The 18516-nt window shown below is 41.1% G+C and overlaps 1 protein-coding gene across 1 annotated transcript in view; it reads right to left on the bottom strand.

The window, feature by feature from the left end:
• The window catches only part of CACNG2 (calcium voltage-gated channel auxiliary subunit gamma 2), a 168311-nt gene extending 156313 nt beyond the window's left edge, over nucleotides 1-11998 (bottom strand). The window contains exon 1 of the mRNA XM_081330897.1: nucleotides 11467-11998. Coding sequence (XP_081187023.1) covers nucleotides 11467-11677 — 211 coding nt within the window. The 5' untranslated portion in view covers nucleotides 11678-11998. The remainder of the gene's footprint in view (nucleotides 1-11466) is intronic.
• Nucleotides 11999-18516: the final 6518 nt, after the last annotated feature.

Here is an 18516-nt window from a genome sequence, read left to right as displayed (position 1 = left end):
ATTATGTTTCAGCAAACGATGGATTAATTTGAGTTCTGAAATTTAAAAGATGCCCTAATCTGATCCTATGTTTAGTTAGGCAGAAACAGCCATCTTTTTATTGTGGGCAGTGGTGTCATTTGTTAATTATCATTATCCTTTTGTTGCTAGGAAAGATACTTGTGATATTTTCAAGTTTGAAAATCAAAATAACTGCACTTCCTTGTTATAGCCTTGCCCAATCATGGCTGTGCAGGCTAGGATCAAGCTAGGAACTGAAAGTAACAGGAGGTGACCATGTTAACGAATGTTACTGTCTGACAGAGAAGACTAATATATTGTATGATCCTCCAGATGTTTGTGAACTACAACTCCCAACATCCCTATGACAGTTTGAACAATGAGGAACTGTAATTCAGCAATATCTGAAGTGGCATATATTGCTTAGCTGAGATGAAGTAGGTCAGGGGTGTCAAACTCAATTTCATTGAGGGCCGCATCAGCATTGCGGTTGCCCTCAGGGGGCCGGGTGGGTGTGGCCTGGGTGGGCGTGGCCTACTGGGCGGGCGTGGCTAGAGTGCGTATGGCCTACTGGGTGGGTGTGGCCAGCTCTACATCCTTTGCATCAAGGGTGCCTATGGGGGCCTGGGCAGGAGTGGGACAGATCTGAGGGTCTCTGGCAGGAGGAGAGTCTCTGGGCCAGGGCCAAGGCAGCGGGGGCCGTTCCCTCACTGTTTCCAGGATGGCTTTGCGGGCCGCATGAAACCACTGTCTGAAGTAGGTGGTAGTTAAGAACAGCAGCACAGTCTGGGATGGTAACAAATACACACATAGGATATAAAAATAAAAATGGATTCTCAGTAAAACCTTACAATCACTTCATAATAGTTATGTAATTATCATTATTCAGTGATCCAAATCAGCTGTATGCACAAGCAGGCTATTTCACTGTCCTTGCTCACTAACAGGATTTAACTAGCTTAGTCCCCCTTAGGTTAGTTTGAGATTTTCTTGTTTCTCTTATTCCATTCTTTCAAAAACCTATTATTTTACATCAATTATCTTTGCAGCCCTGTAAACCTGACATATAAAGTATGCCCTTTATGACCTTTTTATTTTTTTCAGTGCTGGTTTCAGTGGGTCAATATTTGTTACCTGAATTTCACGTTGTAAAGAGAAGGTAGAGAATCAGCATGAAGAAAACTGCCTCAGTTCCAACATGGCAATTGGGAAAAAGAGGAAAAGTTTACATAGAAAAGTGCCAAGGTGAAGAAAAAGGCCATGCCAGCTTCCTCTTTTATGACTTGCCAAACAATTGAGAAACTTTTCCTCTGGTTGATTCCTACCACCTTTGAGCAAGTCAAAGGCACATACAGTATATTGTAGAAGGCAGTTCCTAATATCACTTGGTTTAAATGTCTCTTTGCCTTTCTGCCAACGTGAGGAAATTAACATTTCATTTACTTTGTCTATTTTAACTTATTTCACAATGGTGATTTGTTTTAACATACATAACAATCTTTCTGGTGCTAGGATTTTTTTAATAATGCAAATAGTTCTGTGACATCTTCCTATGATGACATGCACAAAATACTGGGAAGGGTCTTAATCATTCTTTTTTAATGGTACTAGGTAGCGGTGGCTCAGTGGGTTAGGACGCTGAGCTTGTCGATCAGAAGGTCGGCAGTTTGGCGGGTCGAATCCCGAGTGCCGCATAGCAGAGTGAGCGCCTGTTACTCATCCCAGCTTCTGCCAACCTAGCAGTTCGAAAGCACGTAAAAAATGCAAGTAGAAAAATAGGGACCACTACAGTGGGAAGGTAACAGCGTTCCGTGCGCCTTTGGCGTCTAGTCATGCCGGCCACATGACCACGGAGACGTCCTCAGACAAGGCTGGCTCTTCGGCTTTGAAACGGAGATGAGCACCGGCCCCTAGAGTTGGAAACGACTAGCACGCACGTGCGGGGGAACCATTACCTTTACCTTTTTAGGTAGTAAGACCAGAAACTCTTACTCATTTTTTTAAAAAAATCAAGATACGGTACCAATCAGCTAATAAAATTTGGTCCATGGCTGAAAAAAGTATTTAAAGGAGATCCATGGTGAGGAAAAGTTGAGAACCACTGAATCTTTCATACTTACTGCAATACAAACCAATTAAATATTACTGCAAAGGAAGCTAATTCAAGATAAAGCTGTGTGGAACTGATAACATGAAACATAAATTACTGTGCAAATAGAAATGTGAGAACACTATCCCTATATTCATGTAAACATAAAGAGGTCTATACATATAAGGAGGAAAGGCTGTTTAGCCATATACAGCTTCTGAATGGTTTGGGATATATATTCTCTCTCTCTCTAGATTGTTATTGCCAAATGCAAATGCTAGCAAAGATTTGTTTCAAAGGAGTGCACATACTTTCTTATAAAACAACGATTTCATTAACCCACCCTGTGGTACAGTCAGATCGGCAACAATTCCCATTATTCCCAACCAACCATCCATATGTTCTATTTATCTAGAACGGATCAGATTTTGAGGAGATGGGATTGTATAGCTGAAGCAGCAAAGTTAAATATCTACCCAGCTGTATTTGTCACGATATTTCCTTCCAGCCTACATATTAATTAGTGGCCACAAGATATAAGATACAAAGGATGTCCTACAATCAAAGCCAGGGACACAATCAGAGAAAAGGTACAGGTCCAATTTCTTCTAGAAGTGGTAGAAGTGGAAGCCATGAGCTGAAAAAAGGAAGTGTGTGTGCGGAGGTGCACGGACATATGTGATATAGCTTTCCTTATCCTTATGAGCAAAAGCAAGTCCCCTGTTTCTCAGTGAAAAAGAGAAAGAAAGAAAGAAAGAAAGAAAGAAAGAAAGAAAGAAAGAAAGAAAGAAAGAAAGAAAGAAAGAAAGAAAGAAAGAGACTCAGTCTGAGAAGATAGGCATCAAAAAGGCAATTTTAAACTAGGTGGGAACAATAGCCAGAAGTATCATAATAACAAAGAAAAGGGTTCATAGAAAGAGATAGAGGAACCAGTAGTGAGAAACCATGAGATGGAAAGTCCACAGAAGAGGAGGATAAAAGAAAATTATCATGGAGCTGAATACAAAAGTATAAATAGCCCCCCCCACACACACAAAGAAATAAAGAAAAAGCAGCAAAGAGATAAAAATGTAGATGGAGGAATGAAATTGTAGAAAGCAAGGAGGAAGGGGGGGGTTAGTCCTTCTATTAAGTGAAAGTAAAGACAATATTTTCCCCAAGTTATGTTCAACCACTTAGTTTTCTTGTCCATGGTATAAAAATGTTTTGCCATTGTCTTTTTCTGGTTGCTTTTCAATTCACAGTTTAGCCTACAGCTGTGGGATTTACAGGTCATTTTAAAGGCAAGCATTAAAGAGGGGGAAAAATGCAAAGGACTCTAGTATAGCTACCCTCCTCTTCATTTCCTTCATTTTAAGCATTGCTATAAAATGTTTATATATTGAAGTAAGATGGGGTAGAGCCTAAAGAGCATTCTCTTTAACTTCATTAGATATATGTTTCAAAAATGATCCATAATCTATCAGTTCATTTTCATATTCTTGAAGAAAGAAATAAGGAAGAAATATAAAGCATTATTTTCCTTTGTAAAAGGTGAATATAGACCATTCAGCAACAAGGCAAAAAGGGGTTAGATCTGGACAAGATCTCCATAAAATTATATCCATTACCCATTGGGTTGGTGACCTAACTGATAAAAAATAATAATCTCAGCACTCTGAGATTTAGAAATAGCTTGCCTTAGTCTTCCTGGATCATAGTAAATTCATGTGTGTGTGTGTGTTTGTGTGTGTAGAGAGAGAGAGAGAGACAGAAAAGAGAGAGAAGGAGAGAGAGAGAAGGAGGGAGAAAGAGAAGGGGGAGAGAGAGGGAGAGAGAGAGGGGGACAAGGGGGGAGGGGTTTGGTTAGTTTAGTTCCCATGAAGTGAATCAGGCACACAAGACAGCGAAAAACAAAAGAGGCTATCAAAGAGAGTGTCCTTCAGCATTCCTGCAAATATTAGACAGCTTCCATTATTTATCACCCAGTGTTATAGAGAGTGTTGTTGGTAGTGGTGCTACTACAACTTAGCTTTGACATCCCCTTTCGGTGGCTCAGTGGGTTAGGACGCTGAGCTTGTCGATCAGAAGGTCGGCAGTTTGGCGGGTCGAATCCCGAGTGCCGCGTAGCAGAGTGAGCGCCTGTTACTCGTCCCAGCTTCTGCCAACCTAGCAGTTCGAAAGCATGTAAAAAATGCAAGTAGAAAAATAGGGACCACTACGGTGGGAAGGTAACAGCATTCCATGCGCCTTTGGCGTCTAGTCATGCCGGCCACATGACCATGGAGACGTCCTCGGACAAGCGCTGGCTCTTCGGCTTTGAAACGGAGATGAGCACCGGCCCCTAGAGTCGGAAACGACTAGCACGTATGTGCGGGGGAACCTTTATTTATTTATTAATTTATTATTGGGACTTATATGCCGCCCTATCTCCCGAAGGACTCAGGGCGGCTAACAACAATAACATACAATAAATACAGAAGTTAAGATAAAATTAAAATTAAAGGCCTCTGTACAATAAATTAAAATTAAACTAAATTAAAAATTAGAGTTAAAAAATTAAAAACAATTCCCTTTACCTTCCTATCTTAACCTCACACACTTGCTAGAATGGTCCATTTTAGGATTTTAACTGATGTGCAGCAAAAGCCTTGATCTTTCTCTTAATTTATTTTGTACAATCCATCTTTGAGGAATGTATGTTTACCTCTACCCTTCAAACTAATCTACAAGAGTTGTTTATAAAATCAAATCAAGCATATACGTGCAGATGATCACCAATCTGTATCTTCACATCAGTTTTTCAAAGGAACCTCTGTCTTTTCTCTACTGTCAGGGATTTTTGGAGAATGAAGGAAAATACAACAGATATTCTGCAAGCAAGGTTATTCTCATGTAGGAGAGAGGACTAGTTAATCTAGGCTGCAGCTCTAGCAGCAGCTCGTCAAATCAGTCCAGATGTTGAAGAACATTGTTTCAGTTGGAAATGTCAATGACTGGGCTTCATATCTGCACAGCTTGAGTGAGCTACACCTCCTCTCCAATCCTTGCTGCATCTGGACAACAAGCCATTGGCATGCATCGCGTGCTCAGCAGTTGCTTGCTGCTCTGTGTGGAACACAGTGCTGTATGCAGCAAAGCTACAACCATCCTGCCTTCATCCACAGCAGCTAAGAATGTGGTGCTCTGAGGAGACCTCAGGCTGGAACAGCAGGTTGTATTACAAATCCGCCTGGATGTGCAAGAGCAGAGCTGTGCAAGTCTTAGCACTATTTGCAGGTGTTTGGGGATGGCAAAACTGAGGAAGTCAAGCACAGCAGGTTACAAAACTGGAACAGCATGCCCCTTGCCAGTCACAACTGGTGTCTATCAGAAAAAAAATGCTGAAGACCCATTAATATAAAAGCAATTGGAAAATTGAGAACAGACTGAGGCGGAAGGGCAGTGGCAGAATTCCACAGGGGTCTCTGTGTGTCTGTTTGTGTATGTAAAACACAGACAGATGCAAGAGATGAAGAGAAAAAGATGAGAGACTGAGATTGAATAATATGGATTTGGCTTCAGCAATGAGAAAAGTGAGAAAAAAGCTAGGTAAAAGCTGTTTGCCTTCTATCCCAGTTTCTGACAAGAGCTGGGTTTTGCCATGGCCAAAATTTCCTGCAAAAGGCAAGTAGGGAGTTTGTTAGTATTCTTCAAAAAGGAAAAAAAAAAGGATTTCTTAGATGGCATTTCTTTCCAACAGCAGATTTTGCGTTTAACTTCTTGTCATCACTCTAGGCAACCCACCTGTGATGTCTAACTTGTTTTACATCTCCCATATTTCCTCTTAGTAGATGTTCTTTCTGTCCTCTGCTTATATACAAGTCTCAGTAACCAATCTTTCTTTGATAGCAATGACATGACAAAGCCCATAACCAGAAAGTGAAAGAAAATCACGTTTATTCCTATGTGCTTCTGAAGACTCCCCCCCCTCTCATTTCTGGAACTCTTTAGAGGGGGGACCACATTAGCACCTACTCACAAGGAGCTTAGATCTTGTATTAATCAAAAACAATAGATTAAAAACTACTGAGAAATAGCCATGAGAAAGAAAGAAAATTCCTACAAGAACAAATAGTGTGGCAGAAGCCAGGCTGCAGATTTCATCTTCTTGATATGGAAATGAGCAATTAAAAACTGAAATGATCCTTTCCTAGAACAGAAAATTAATAGCAGAAAATTAATCTGCTACAACAAGAAGCTAGAAGCTTACTTGAAATAAGGCTTCTCAAATTCAGCTACACCCAAGTTAGAATCTGTAGCAACCTTTTCCAACCTGGTGACCTCCAGAATTGTTGGGATTGCAATTCTTAGAATTCCTACCTAGATTCTTGGGTTATAGGTGAACTGAAGGCTGCTTCAGAGAGAAGAGAGTTTATTTACTACAAAAATATGACTATTCTCCAAATACTGAATACCCATCCTAAAGTTATCAACATCTGGCAGAAAAAATGTTTGCTGGTTTCAGTTTGGTTTACAAGCCAAAGTGCTCAGACTATATCCACAGCATCTCCAGGTAGAGCTAGGGAAAAAAAATAATTGTCTAAAAAGCATCACAGAGAACTGTTTGATGACTTGAGTGAGTCTTGGGTAGCTTCCTATGATCCTATGTTCTTAACAAAGATGTTTTTGAATGTACAGATGGAAAAACATTTGTAGTTTTGATTAGGAGAAAAAAATGAGTTGAAGGCATTAAATATTGCAATTTCTTCACTGTGAATTATGCATTCCAGAACATTCTTTTTTATCTTTGAGCAAGAAGCTTATGGGATAGTGCTGGTCCAGAAAAAGGAGACTATGAATTCTAGGTTTGCTTAAGCTTGAAATCTGACTGGGTAACTCTGGGCCAGTCACTCCTTCTCAGCTCAACCCACCTCATAGGATTGATGCTGTTGTGGGGAAAATGGGATGAGGAAGAAGTATTAGGTATGCTTGCCATAAAGATAGATAATGAGAGAGAAAAATGGTGGGATAGAGAGACAGACAGATAATCAGACAACAACATCTGCCTATCCTAGGTAGATAAAAATGCCAAATCCAGTCTAAACATCTGGCTGACTGTGCAACCAACCCTAATAATAACAATATGGGCAGCCTCCCTTCTTGGAGCACATGTGCTGAACCAGAACATTATATACAAATATATACATGTTACATTCAGATCCCCAAAAAGAAACACAACATAATTTTTAAAAACTTTAATAGAAATATGTGGGCATAGGTTCTACTATATGGTATTGAGTTGCTTTTTTAAAGAATTGAACTATTAGGGGCTAGATAAAATTGCTTCTGATGCTACATTCAGTATATACTTCAATCTATCTAACCCTGACTCAGAAGGATGTTACAATCTACTTGACTGTCCTGCCAATCTCAATTCAGTGCCTGCCACAGTATAGTATTAAGTTCACGTAATACTGGATAGGGACAGTCATACTCCTGTTGAGTGTATTTTAGAGAGAAAAGAAAAAGAACCATAAGCCCATGGTGTCTGATTGGGCTTACTTTTGTAAGACTGCAGGTCTAAAAGGAGAACAGATTGATGTCACTATTAACTAGTAATATTAATCAATCCCTGTCATTCATTTGAATTGAAAAGACCACCAGCGCCAGATACCTCAACTTAGCTCTAATGTTGAGGGGACAGGCAGAAGGACCTCAATGGCTAACCACAAACTATCCCATATTTTAACACAAGCACAACCCTGGCAGCTTCTTAAAAAGAAAGATCCAAGAAGATCTGTACTTAGCATAGGCATAAACATACTGCATTTCAGATTTTTTTGTGTGGGTATTTTTTGCACATTTTCAGAGAAAAATCAGATCCTTCCTTAAAAACGGAAATCTAAATTAAATTAAATTTAAAAAGTTCTAAATCCCTCTTGCCAGGAACTACAAACTCTATAACAGAAGCTACTTTGAAGATGAAGTCCCAGCTTGAAGAAGTTATTTCAGTATTCCTTCAGATATTCACAATGAAGGTGCAGCTTCTTTAATCATGTCTTACTCAATAAATCACAATTATCTGGGTTCAGACACATTAAACTACCACTGTTTGCAGACTAAAGTGACTTGCTTCATGCTGATCCAAAACCAAAGAAATACATGGTATGTATTTAACATGTGTATGTATTATTTAAACCAGTTCACCTGTAGAGAAAGACGTTAGCTAATTTCACACAATATGCTAAAGCCTGGATCTGGGTTAATGAAGCACAGTTTGATGTTCACCACAAATCACATTGTGGTTTAAGGTGATAGTTTAGTTCATACACATGCTAAGACAAGATCTGGGTTCTGAAAGCACACTGCATCACACTCTACCTAGTGCTATAATGTAGTGTGTTGCATGAATCCAGCCAAGCAGTTTATCAATCAAACCTTGGCAGGAAGCAGAGGCACTGGGCGATCTCTTCCTTCCTAGCGATCAACTTCAATTAGGGTGGAAAGGAAGGTAAGAATTTCTCAGGCAGTGGGGGCGGAGGAGACCGATCTCAGAATTGAAAGGTGACAGATTGGAAACACCCAGCAGGCTTTTCTTCTGGGACCAGGGGCTGAGAAAAGACCAACAGTCCTGCCAGTCAGCTCTTTGGGGCAATAGGGTCCGCGATCCACTAGGATCCCAGCTTTTGGGGCAACTGGGTCTGAAGATCCACTCGGATCTCAGATGAGTTGTGCAGAACCAAGAGCAAGTCAAAAGCAGAGAAGCTCACTGACCCCTAGCTAGCGTCCGGTGTACTCTCCCTAGGCAATTGCTTTAGGGAATGGGCAGCAACAGGCGGAGGGTGTGCCCGCTTATTTTCCAGGGTCTTAACTCTTAAGCCAACTGAGTTGGGGAAGAAGAGTCGTGAATCGCTTGGCTCATTCGCTGCTCCTCAATCCGGGCTGCAAAGGCTTTGCGGGATGGCGGGCGGTCGCGCGCATGTAAAATAGTTCCCCGGTCCAGGAGAGCGGGGAAGCACCGGGCCTGCCCAGAGCCAAGGCTGCTGCTCGTACATCTCACACCCATTTTGGTGTGCTATAGAATGAAGGGCCCGAAGTCGCTTGAGAACAGGCGTAGACACGCGAGCCACCGATTGCAAGAAGCTGGTGACGCGGCGCGTCTTGAGATGGGGACAATTAGGAGCTTTTAATTAAAACGCCCTTGCTTTTTAAATCTCCGGGTGATCACAGCCCAGGGAGCGGGCGAAGGGTGGGGGTGGGGGTGGAAGGAAAAGAGGAGGAGGAGAAGGGGGGGGGAGAAAGAGAGACTCGTACAAAAATAGGCGAAAGGAGAAAGCTACCCCCCCCCCCGGCTTTCCTCCTTGACACCCCGCCTCCTCACCTCCCCGCTCCGCGCCAAATGTCCTGGAGCCAGAGGTACGTGCCCGAGGACCTAGAAGCTCAGTCCCACAATCACAATATACGGCAACAGCCCCCTCCCCACGATCTCTCTGCTAAGGGTCACTTGGCTCCTTCCAGCTCTCTCCCCCATCAGCCACTGCCTAAAACCCCCTAAAGCCAGAGAAAGCCACCAAAGGGTCTTTTCTCGCCCCCGTTCCTCCTCCTCCTCCTCCTCCTCCTCCTCCTCCTCCTCCTCTAAGCCCCTTTTCTTGAGCTTTCTAGCAGACAGCATTCTTTCATCAAGAGGTCATATCACGCTTTCATTTCGCGGTTAAGAAACGGGCTGTCGGGTTAAATATTGGGACGTATAATCTCCCTTCCCTAGAGGTGGACGCGCGCCCCCGGGGGTGTATTTGAGACAGCCTCGATTAATTGGCTGCTTTTGCTTCCCCCCCCCCCCCACCCCTGGCTTGAAGAGACCCAGGCGGAAGGTCCTCTGCAGAATATGTTAAAAGGCAGCGGCTTGGAGAGAGAAAGGGCACCAAATGCAGTATGCGTCAAACAGACCATCCCTCAATGAAGTCACTTAGCTATTCAAAACATGTTCTGCCATCACTCAACCATTTGCACCAAGAACGTCGCGCGGGGCTGGGGGGGGGGGGAGAAGAGGGTGGAAGACTCTCTCTTCCCTGACTACAATCGTTTCCCAAGAACAGCGTTTGCTTTCTCTTTTCCCCTTTCCATTTTTTAGGGAATAGTGAGCTGGGGCGAGAGAAGAGAGGACTATTAGGGCAGGTCGGCACATTTTATATTCCTGTTTCTACAGACGATCCCGCTTACAGTCTTGCGGGGTACGTTTCCCGTTCTCAGCCCAGGCATCACTGGCAGTTATCAGGACTAGCTCGTTTTTGAGGCGGGGACACAATACAAGTATGTAGACGCATGTAATCTCTGTCCCCTTCCCCGCGCTAGTTCTTATCTTAAAGAGCACGGAGTATTAGGAATTCCTATCTATCAAGCACCCCTACACTACAGAGGATCTGAACGGTCAACATTCGATTTTCTTCTCCATACTTCTCCTCCTCCTCCTCCTCCCCCTCCTCCTCCTCTTCCTCTTCCTCCTCCTCCTCCTCCTCCTCATCATCATCTCTTGCACCCTAATGCCCCTACATCTCTTGCACACTGATCCTCTCCTCTTCCAGTGCCTGATTCTTCAGAAGCCATCTGCCTGGGGCTTCTCCAGCTACCATCCCGGCATATTATGGGTGAGAGGAGGCTTGGCATGTTCTCCTTCACTTTCCCACTAGAGGAGGAGGAGAGGAAAGAGTTAGAAAGGGTGTTCACCCTTCCTGTTTCCACCACTTGTTCATTTGGAGATTTGAGTGTTTAAATTCCCTTCATCAGCTGCAAGTTCTAGAAAGGAGAGCAAACAAATCCACATCCATCCCAAACTATACTATGGTTGCCTGGAGACCATTATGAAAGCTCCCCCTCCCATTGCTTAAAAAAGAAACTCTTCTGGACCAAGGCAATGAGGGACATTTGAGCTTACCAAATGAGACAGCTGCCTAGATATAACAAAATCTACAGTTGGAGAATGACTTTAAGAATATTAATGGTTGCAAAGAAAATTAGCTAGATGGGAAGTTTGCTTTTCCTTTTTCGATTCCTCTGTCACAGACTTCATCAATCCAGTTGAAAAAAGGATAACACTTTATTCCCCCTTGTTTTGATAAACCCAACAACCCATTCCAATTATGCAACTTTTGACTTGCATTTTATAAAGGAACTCAACAGAAATCAGAAATTACCAAGCAATTCAGGGAATAAGGAGACAAATGGAGGGACGGGGTGGGGGGGGGGAAAGGGTGATAATGGGAACGAGTCTGCCTTATATTGGCAACTTGACTGTTTCTCTTCTGAAACTAAATCAAACACCCTGCTTTCTCTGTGCTTGGTATTGAAGTGAGAAAATGGTGGAATGGGAGCATGGGGGGGAAAAGATGAAAGAATTGGAGAGATCTAGATTTAAATACCTTCCAAGCAGCAGGTTCTCCATAATCCAGAATGGGTCATGACTTCTTCATTCTTTTTGCTGGTTTCATTATCTCCAGTTCCTTTCATCTTGCAAACCCCTCTGGAGTAAAGCCAGTAATCGGTTCCCACAGCTATGGTCATGAGGCTGAAGGCAGCGAAAGCACCAACGGTGGTTAAAAGCATCTGAACACCTCTGTCAAAGAGCCCCATAATTCTTCATTATACAAATACCCAACTGCTTTCTGATTCTTGGGCTGTTTGTGTATGTGTGTATAATGTTAGTAAAAGAAATGATAATCTTAATAACTATTTGAGATCAATAGAGAGAATCTATATATAAAAAAGAGGTAAGAAAGCCCACTGAATTCAGTGTAAATGAAAAAAAAATCACACAGAAGAGACTTGATTTTCAAAAGGAAAAAATGTTCCAGTTGTTAATATTTTATATAATATTATAAAGAAAATAAGAAAGAAAATAGGTAACCCTCCCCCCCAAAATGAGATGCCTTAATCCCTTTTTCTAAAATTCTGGTCTCCAGTTTCCATATGTGATGGCTAATTTGGAGATGGCTTCCACAGTGAACAGGGGAGCAGCAGCAGCAGCGGCAGCGGCAACCGAAGCAGCATTCTCAACACACTCTCTCATTATCTGGACCTAGACAGTTAGAGACTGTAAGAGTAGAGGTGCAACCTTCAGTCTTCTTGCTTAGCTCTGCAGCCTGCGCCATGAACAATCCTTTTCTTCCCAGTGTATATTCCTTGGATTTCCCCCCTTACTTTGTCTGTTTGCTGGTTTTGGTTTCAATTCTTTTCTTCTCTGACCCCGTTTTTCTTTTTCTGTTCCCTTTTTACCACCAAGCCAGACTTGCCAGTTTCTTGTAAGCCCTTGCTTTCAACTGAACAGGTGCTGAGCATTTGCCATCCATGGCTCTTCCTCCAAGGCAGTGTAGAGAAGTAGTTGTTACTCTCTCTCTCTCTCTCTCTCTTTTTGGAGATGTTGAGCTTCAGGAGTGGTAGTAGCTAACAGTTGGGCAGGGGAGGGGGGAATCTCTGCCAGATGGATTTTCGAGATGGATTTCCCCTTCCTGCCCCCTCTCTGCAAAGCTTCTGAAGATCAGGAAACCAGAAAAGCTTGCTGCAGGATACGCTGCCCGTCGGTGTCTCTCGCCTTGCTTTCCTTGTGAATTCCGTTCTCCACCTACTGCATTAACGTGGTGGTGCTGAAATGGACAGCTCCCCTGCACTGATCACTCCGCGGTGCTGAAGAACAGCTCTGTTACCTCTTTGCCCGGGGTGCTGCCGGGAAAACTGAGGAGGCATTGGAGATTGGGGTGGGGTGGGGGGTGAGGGGAATCTTTCACTTCCTAGATCCTCTTCGCCAGCATCTGTAAGTGAGAATAATTGTCCTAGCTCTCAGAAGCAGGAAGGGCGGGGCTATTAGCCTTCCTGCTTGTCCTTTTCCATTTTCACTCCTCTTTTCCCAATCCCTGAAATTATCTCTCCCTTAGGTTTCAGAAACTCGGAGAGACCCATATCCCCCTTTATTTGCACTCCAGTCAAACCTGCCTAATGCTCTAAATTCAGTTGTCACATCACAATTACATGTGCAAAAAAACCTGAACTAGAAGACAGTCAAAATGAAATAGAGAAAAATATAGTGCATTATGTATGTTAGCAAAACAAAATATAAGCAAGAAAAATCGATACTAATTATTCTTCAATGCATGTTACAGGGGAAAAAAAAGAACAGTGAGGTACTATTGCTCAATGTTTGTTGTTTTATTCTTCCTTTAATTGCTGGAAATCAATTTATCTCCCCCCCCCCATTTTAGAAGGGTTCATGTTATATATTTTCTTTGTGGAGAATAGAATAAAGCAGACAAAAAGATTATGGATATTGTATTTCAAACACCTTTAAATTCTTAAAGAGAGGGGAGAGCATAAGGAGAGAAGAAGAACCCTACAGGATCAGACCAAATCACTGCCAGTCCCATTACTTTGTTTCCTGAAGTGGCCTGTCAAATACCCCTGGGAATCCCATAAGTAAAATTTGAGGATAATAGCTCACTCTCATTTAAGTCATCAGTGTATGATAAGTTGAACATATGTGCTAGTGAATCTGGACGTAGCATACAGAGATCATGACTAAAGTTATCCTCCATGAAGTAAACTCCTTCCTCTTTAGGGCCATGGAAATTATTTTAATTTCTAACTATGTTAATATAGTAGGATAAGATAACATTGGACTGATTGTGATTCAGTGTTATGTGCTTACCACCAAGCTAAAGCCTAATATAGTTTATTTGTTTGGTCATAGAAAGTTATGTGAACACAATAATTGCATTCCTTTCCCTAATCCATGTTAAGATTTGACATGCTATCTGAACAGTGGGTATTGTGTAACAAAGTACTTTATTTAAGGTGTTGTGAAATTCCAACACTGAGATTTTTTTTGTTAAACAAGGATTCTACTATAGTACCATTTGAAAACTCTAAAACACATACAGTAAATTATAATTAATATAACAGTAAAGGACACTATATGATTCTCATTTACTTTCTGATCCAATCAATTTTATTTATCTCTAAACAATTTCTTATCTCAGAAAACTAGATAGACTGGAAAGACCAATGCAATTTTGTGGAAGAATTTGTGGGGAAGTTGAATTTGTAGAAGAGATTGAGATGTGTTATGTTTTCATAACCCTGTTAGCCTATCTTGTTCTCTCTCCTGCTCTCTTTAAAGTTTGAGCAGGTTTGGTTAAACAATCATTCTGATCTCCATTAATCAATATGTGAAAGATAAATGATTTAACTGCCAGAGTCATATACAATATGAGAAATATTCATCATTCTTAAGATTACTTTTTTAATGCTCTTAAACTAATAAAGATTTCATATAATGATTAAATACCATTTAATCATTGGTGGCCAGTTGTCCCATTCCACAAGTGGCTGTGTGTGGCATCTTATCTATGGAGCTGGATGTCAGGATAAGGAAAAGATGTTCTTGGTGTATTACCTCAGCATCCTTAGTAAAGTTGTTTGACTTCATGCCCAGTATAATGATGCCCCCCCCCCCTCTCTGTTGCAGGGAATTTTTAATTTTGATACCCTGGTGGGAGAACAGGATAAGTTTCAATTGCATAGATTTCAGTCAACTGTGGATCCATCATAAGTTATCATAGGCCTGAACTGCATAGGGAACCAGTTTGAGCCAGTTTGGTCTAGTAGTTAAGGCACTAGGGTAGAAAGCAGGAGACTGTGAGTTCTAATCCTTTAGCTATGAAAGCCAACTGAATGATTAGGTTGGGCCAGTCATTCTCTCTCAGCCCAACTCACAGGGTTCTTGTGGGGAAAATAAGAGGAGGAAGTTGTGTTGGATATTTGAGTTGTTTGTAGAAATAATGAAGGTGGGATACAAACAAACAAACAAACAAATCTTGGATCCAACTTTTATTGTAAAATAATGGGAGTTTGACTTGGAAATGGAGGTCATATCCTTTACTCATTTGACATGGACAAGGCACTTCCTGGTTAAGATGTGGTTAGATGACTGTTAGGAAGCTAAATTAAGAGAATCTGGCTGAGATGCCTTATGGGTTCTGATCATTTTCAGAGTGAAGTTCTGGTGTTTGCCAACAATCTGACAGACTGTTCAGTCAGATGCCTGGCTGAAGTAAGGAAGGGGTGAAAGTGCTTAACAGGATTTTTCTTGAGTGGTCTCTCTGGGTAATCAACACAGGGAGTTTCTTGAATTACTGAGAAGATGAAATGTCATAAGAGACAAGCAGAGGTATATGAAAAAAGACAAAGACCAAATATAATTGACCATAACCTGGAGGTAAGGGTTGACATCTCCCTATAATTATTGCACCTTTGGGTTGCAAGCAAATACCTTGTTTAGGGTTACCTATTTCCTGTTTGGGAGTAATAGAGTGGAACATTTTCTTGCAAGGTACTATGACCTACCTGCAAAACATTTTCAAAACAAAATCACTCATATTCACTCTGAGTTGGATGCTGGCTCTGTGAAATCTCATGTCAGGTGACTTGAGATTCAAACTTGTGAACTCGGAGGAAATGATCAGAGTTGTTTGCACGATGAACTCCATCAACTATATATTTGATCCTTGCACTGGAGTCACAAATGGCCATGCATGAAGCAATTTATATGAATCCTTTCCAATCTGTGTTTGGTACAGGGCAGAAAACAGAAAATGCTTGATTTGTTCTTGTACATCAGGCATGTCAAACTGCCGGCCCGCAGGCCAGATGTGTCACACCGAAACTGCACCCACCCCATTTCTGGCAATGGGGGAAAAGTCACGATACATCACATGCGAGTTTGACATGCCTGTTGTAGATGAACTGCAGCAGGATCTAGATTAAGGGAACACACACCTCCTTGCCTTGCTTGATTGCACAGTTACATTTGATACCCCTGGTATGGTATTCTCTGGACCATCAGTGAGCACGGAATTGGGTACTATTGAGAACCACAGATATTACCTAGAAGGAATACAACATTTAGCACAACATGAATTAAGTCTGGGAAGAAAACTATTTTTTTTTTAAAAGCAAAGTGACTTTGTCTTAATTCTGTTTGATCTAAGACAGAAGGAAAGCTGATCCACCTGGGTTTGAGGTCTAAGCACCTCGTGACAGGGTGAGCTTCCATTACTTGCACCAGCTCCTGCCTACCTAGCAGTTCAAAAGCATGCAAATGGGAGTAGATAAATGGGTACCACTTCAACAGAAAGGTAACAGCATTCCATGTGCCTCATCATGTGCCTGAAGCATCTTCAGACAATGCTGGCTCCCTCAGCTAAGAAACAGAGATGAGCACCACCCTTTAGAGTTGAACATGACTGTACAAGGGAAATCTTTACCTTTATATAAAAATATATATTAAAACAACAACATGGCAAAAGGAGAAGAATTTGTTGGTGAGTGGGTGAGGTACTTGGAAGGAGAAAGCAGCAGATTTGGAAAGGATTACACGTTCCATGTTTTTTTCCCCTTTGACAATATATGTATTTTCATCTGTGCATTTTTTCCATTCCTTTTTTGTCACTCTTTTGAAAGCAATAAAAGAATAAATTAAAAGACAAATCTTTGAAAGGATTAAGCAGTTCCTTTGATTGTCATCACACCAGTACAAAACTTTACTTTCAATTGTTTTTCTTACATCAAAGAGACCGAGATGATTTAAATAACATAATGATTTTTTTTGCACTGTCAAGCATAGTTTTGCAGAGTTTTGGCTTGAAACTTTATATCACTTCATCACTGGATGCTCTCTAAATGCCTCTAGGAATTTGAATATTTATGAAATTACAGAATTTGAATAGTTGCTTGCATAAAAATTACTGCAAAATTACTGTATTAATTCCTTTTTATCCTGGTGGTGTGCTAAATGCTGTTCACTGAACTGGCTAGTGGGTTCTGAAGAAGCTATGTAGCAGACTTACCTAAAACAGTTCTGCTGAAGCCTTTCTTTATCCGTGGGTGAGCTTAGATGTACAGTATGTCAGTATTAGGTCATGGCCTATAATAGATGGACAGAAGTATTGTGTATTTTAAGGTGAAAATTGGGGTGGTTAACTCTGAGCAAAGATTTCCATTTGCCCACCATTCTATTTCTAATTCTTTTGACACTCATCAAACTGTTCCTGGTTTGGGAGATGTACTAAGCCAACAGAAGCCTGATTGGCTTTATTGTAACAAAGCATCCATTTGAACACAATATACTGTCCTTAGTTCAACACAGTGTTTAAATGGAAGAATTATGAATTGGGTTGATTTATAGTTCAGGATAACTCTGATGAACTTGAATGGCATTTTGAAGTCAGCAGGAGGACAATTGTTATGCCAAACTGAAATAATAAAGACACTTTAAGTCTGTGGTCATGTGGCTGGCATTACACTGACAACAAGAACCATTACTGACTCCTGTTCTGTTTGGAAGTTGACGTGCTTTTCTTTTTGTGAGGTGTGTGATGCTCTGAGGAGGAGATGGATGACTTTCTTTTTTTTTAAATAGTTCTATTCCATTCTCTTCAAGTTTATCTTTCTCTTTCAGAGGGATGTCTTGTGACCAAATGCCACAAAAAGACAGCTGGACAGTTCTAAAATATACACAGTTCTATAAGATACACAACACCAGGACAAAATTAATGGAAAGATGGTGGATAAAATGGTGTTTTTAAACTTCTCTCTCTTTTTTATGTTCACGCATTAAAAATAAGTGGAACTTCAATCATACCAACATGACTGCCATTTTGATTTTTTTTTATCATATCCTGTGGCAATCTGGGCACATAAGCATCACTCTCTCCTTTAAGGTATTAAAGATAGGAAACTCATGAACAGCTAAACTGCTGACAGTGAATGGGCTAGTTATCAATAACATCAACAGAAAATACAGTTTTGCCATTTAAAAATATTGGTTCAGAATTCAGACTTTCAATGTAAGCATACTTTCTGTGACAGGGCCCTATATTTCCAAAAATTCTGATGTGCTTTTCAAAATTGCTATTATTCCTTTCTATACAGTATCTGGGTTTCAAAATTAATCTTGCCAGTTCTCACAACCAATGTTATTCTCTTACCCAGTTTGCAAAAATATCAGTAAGCAAATATGGTCCACTGGGAGGAACAAGATCTGATCCCACTTGCTTCCCAGAGATGCTAACCATTCCAAGAAGTTCTTTGCTGTTAGATATGCACCATTTATTTGTTCATAAATTAAGATACTTTATAGCATGGGGGGAAGGACTGGAGGTCAGGCCATTCTTCAGTTCTGGCAAATAACATCACAAAATCTTTTTTTTTCAAGCTGCAGACATCAGCTCCCATAAGGAACAAGGGGAATAAAGGAGACATCAAATCACCCCTGTACATAAATACTGTTTTTTTGTATCCTTGAGTTGTTCTGTTCTCACCCACCAAATTGGTGGTATATTCACGTACAATTCACACCAAGCAAACACAGTGAAAAATTGGGAGGAGGTATTTCATAACAGCTCTATTTAGGTTTGTTCCAT

Source organism: Vipera berus, assembly GCF_964194415.1.
Source record: "Vipera berus genome assembly, chromosome: 6".
NCBI classification, from domain to species: Eukaryota; Metazoa; Chordata; class Lepidosauria; order Squamata; family Viperidae; genus Vipera; species Vipera berus.
The sequence above is the reverse complement of the archived record's forward strand: the minus strand, read 5'-3'. Positions and strand labels throughout refer to the sequence as shown.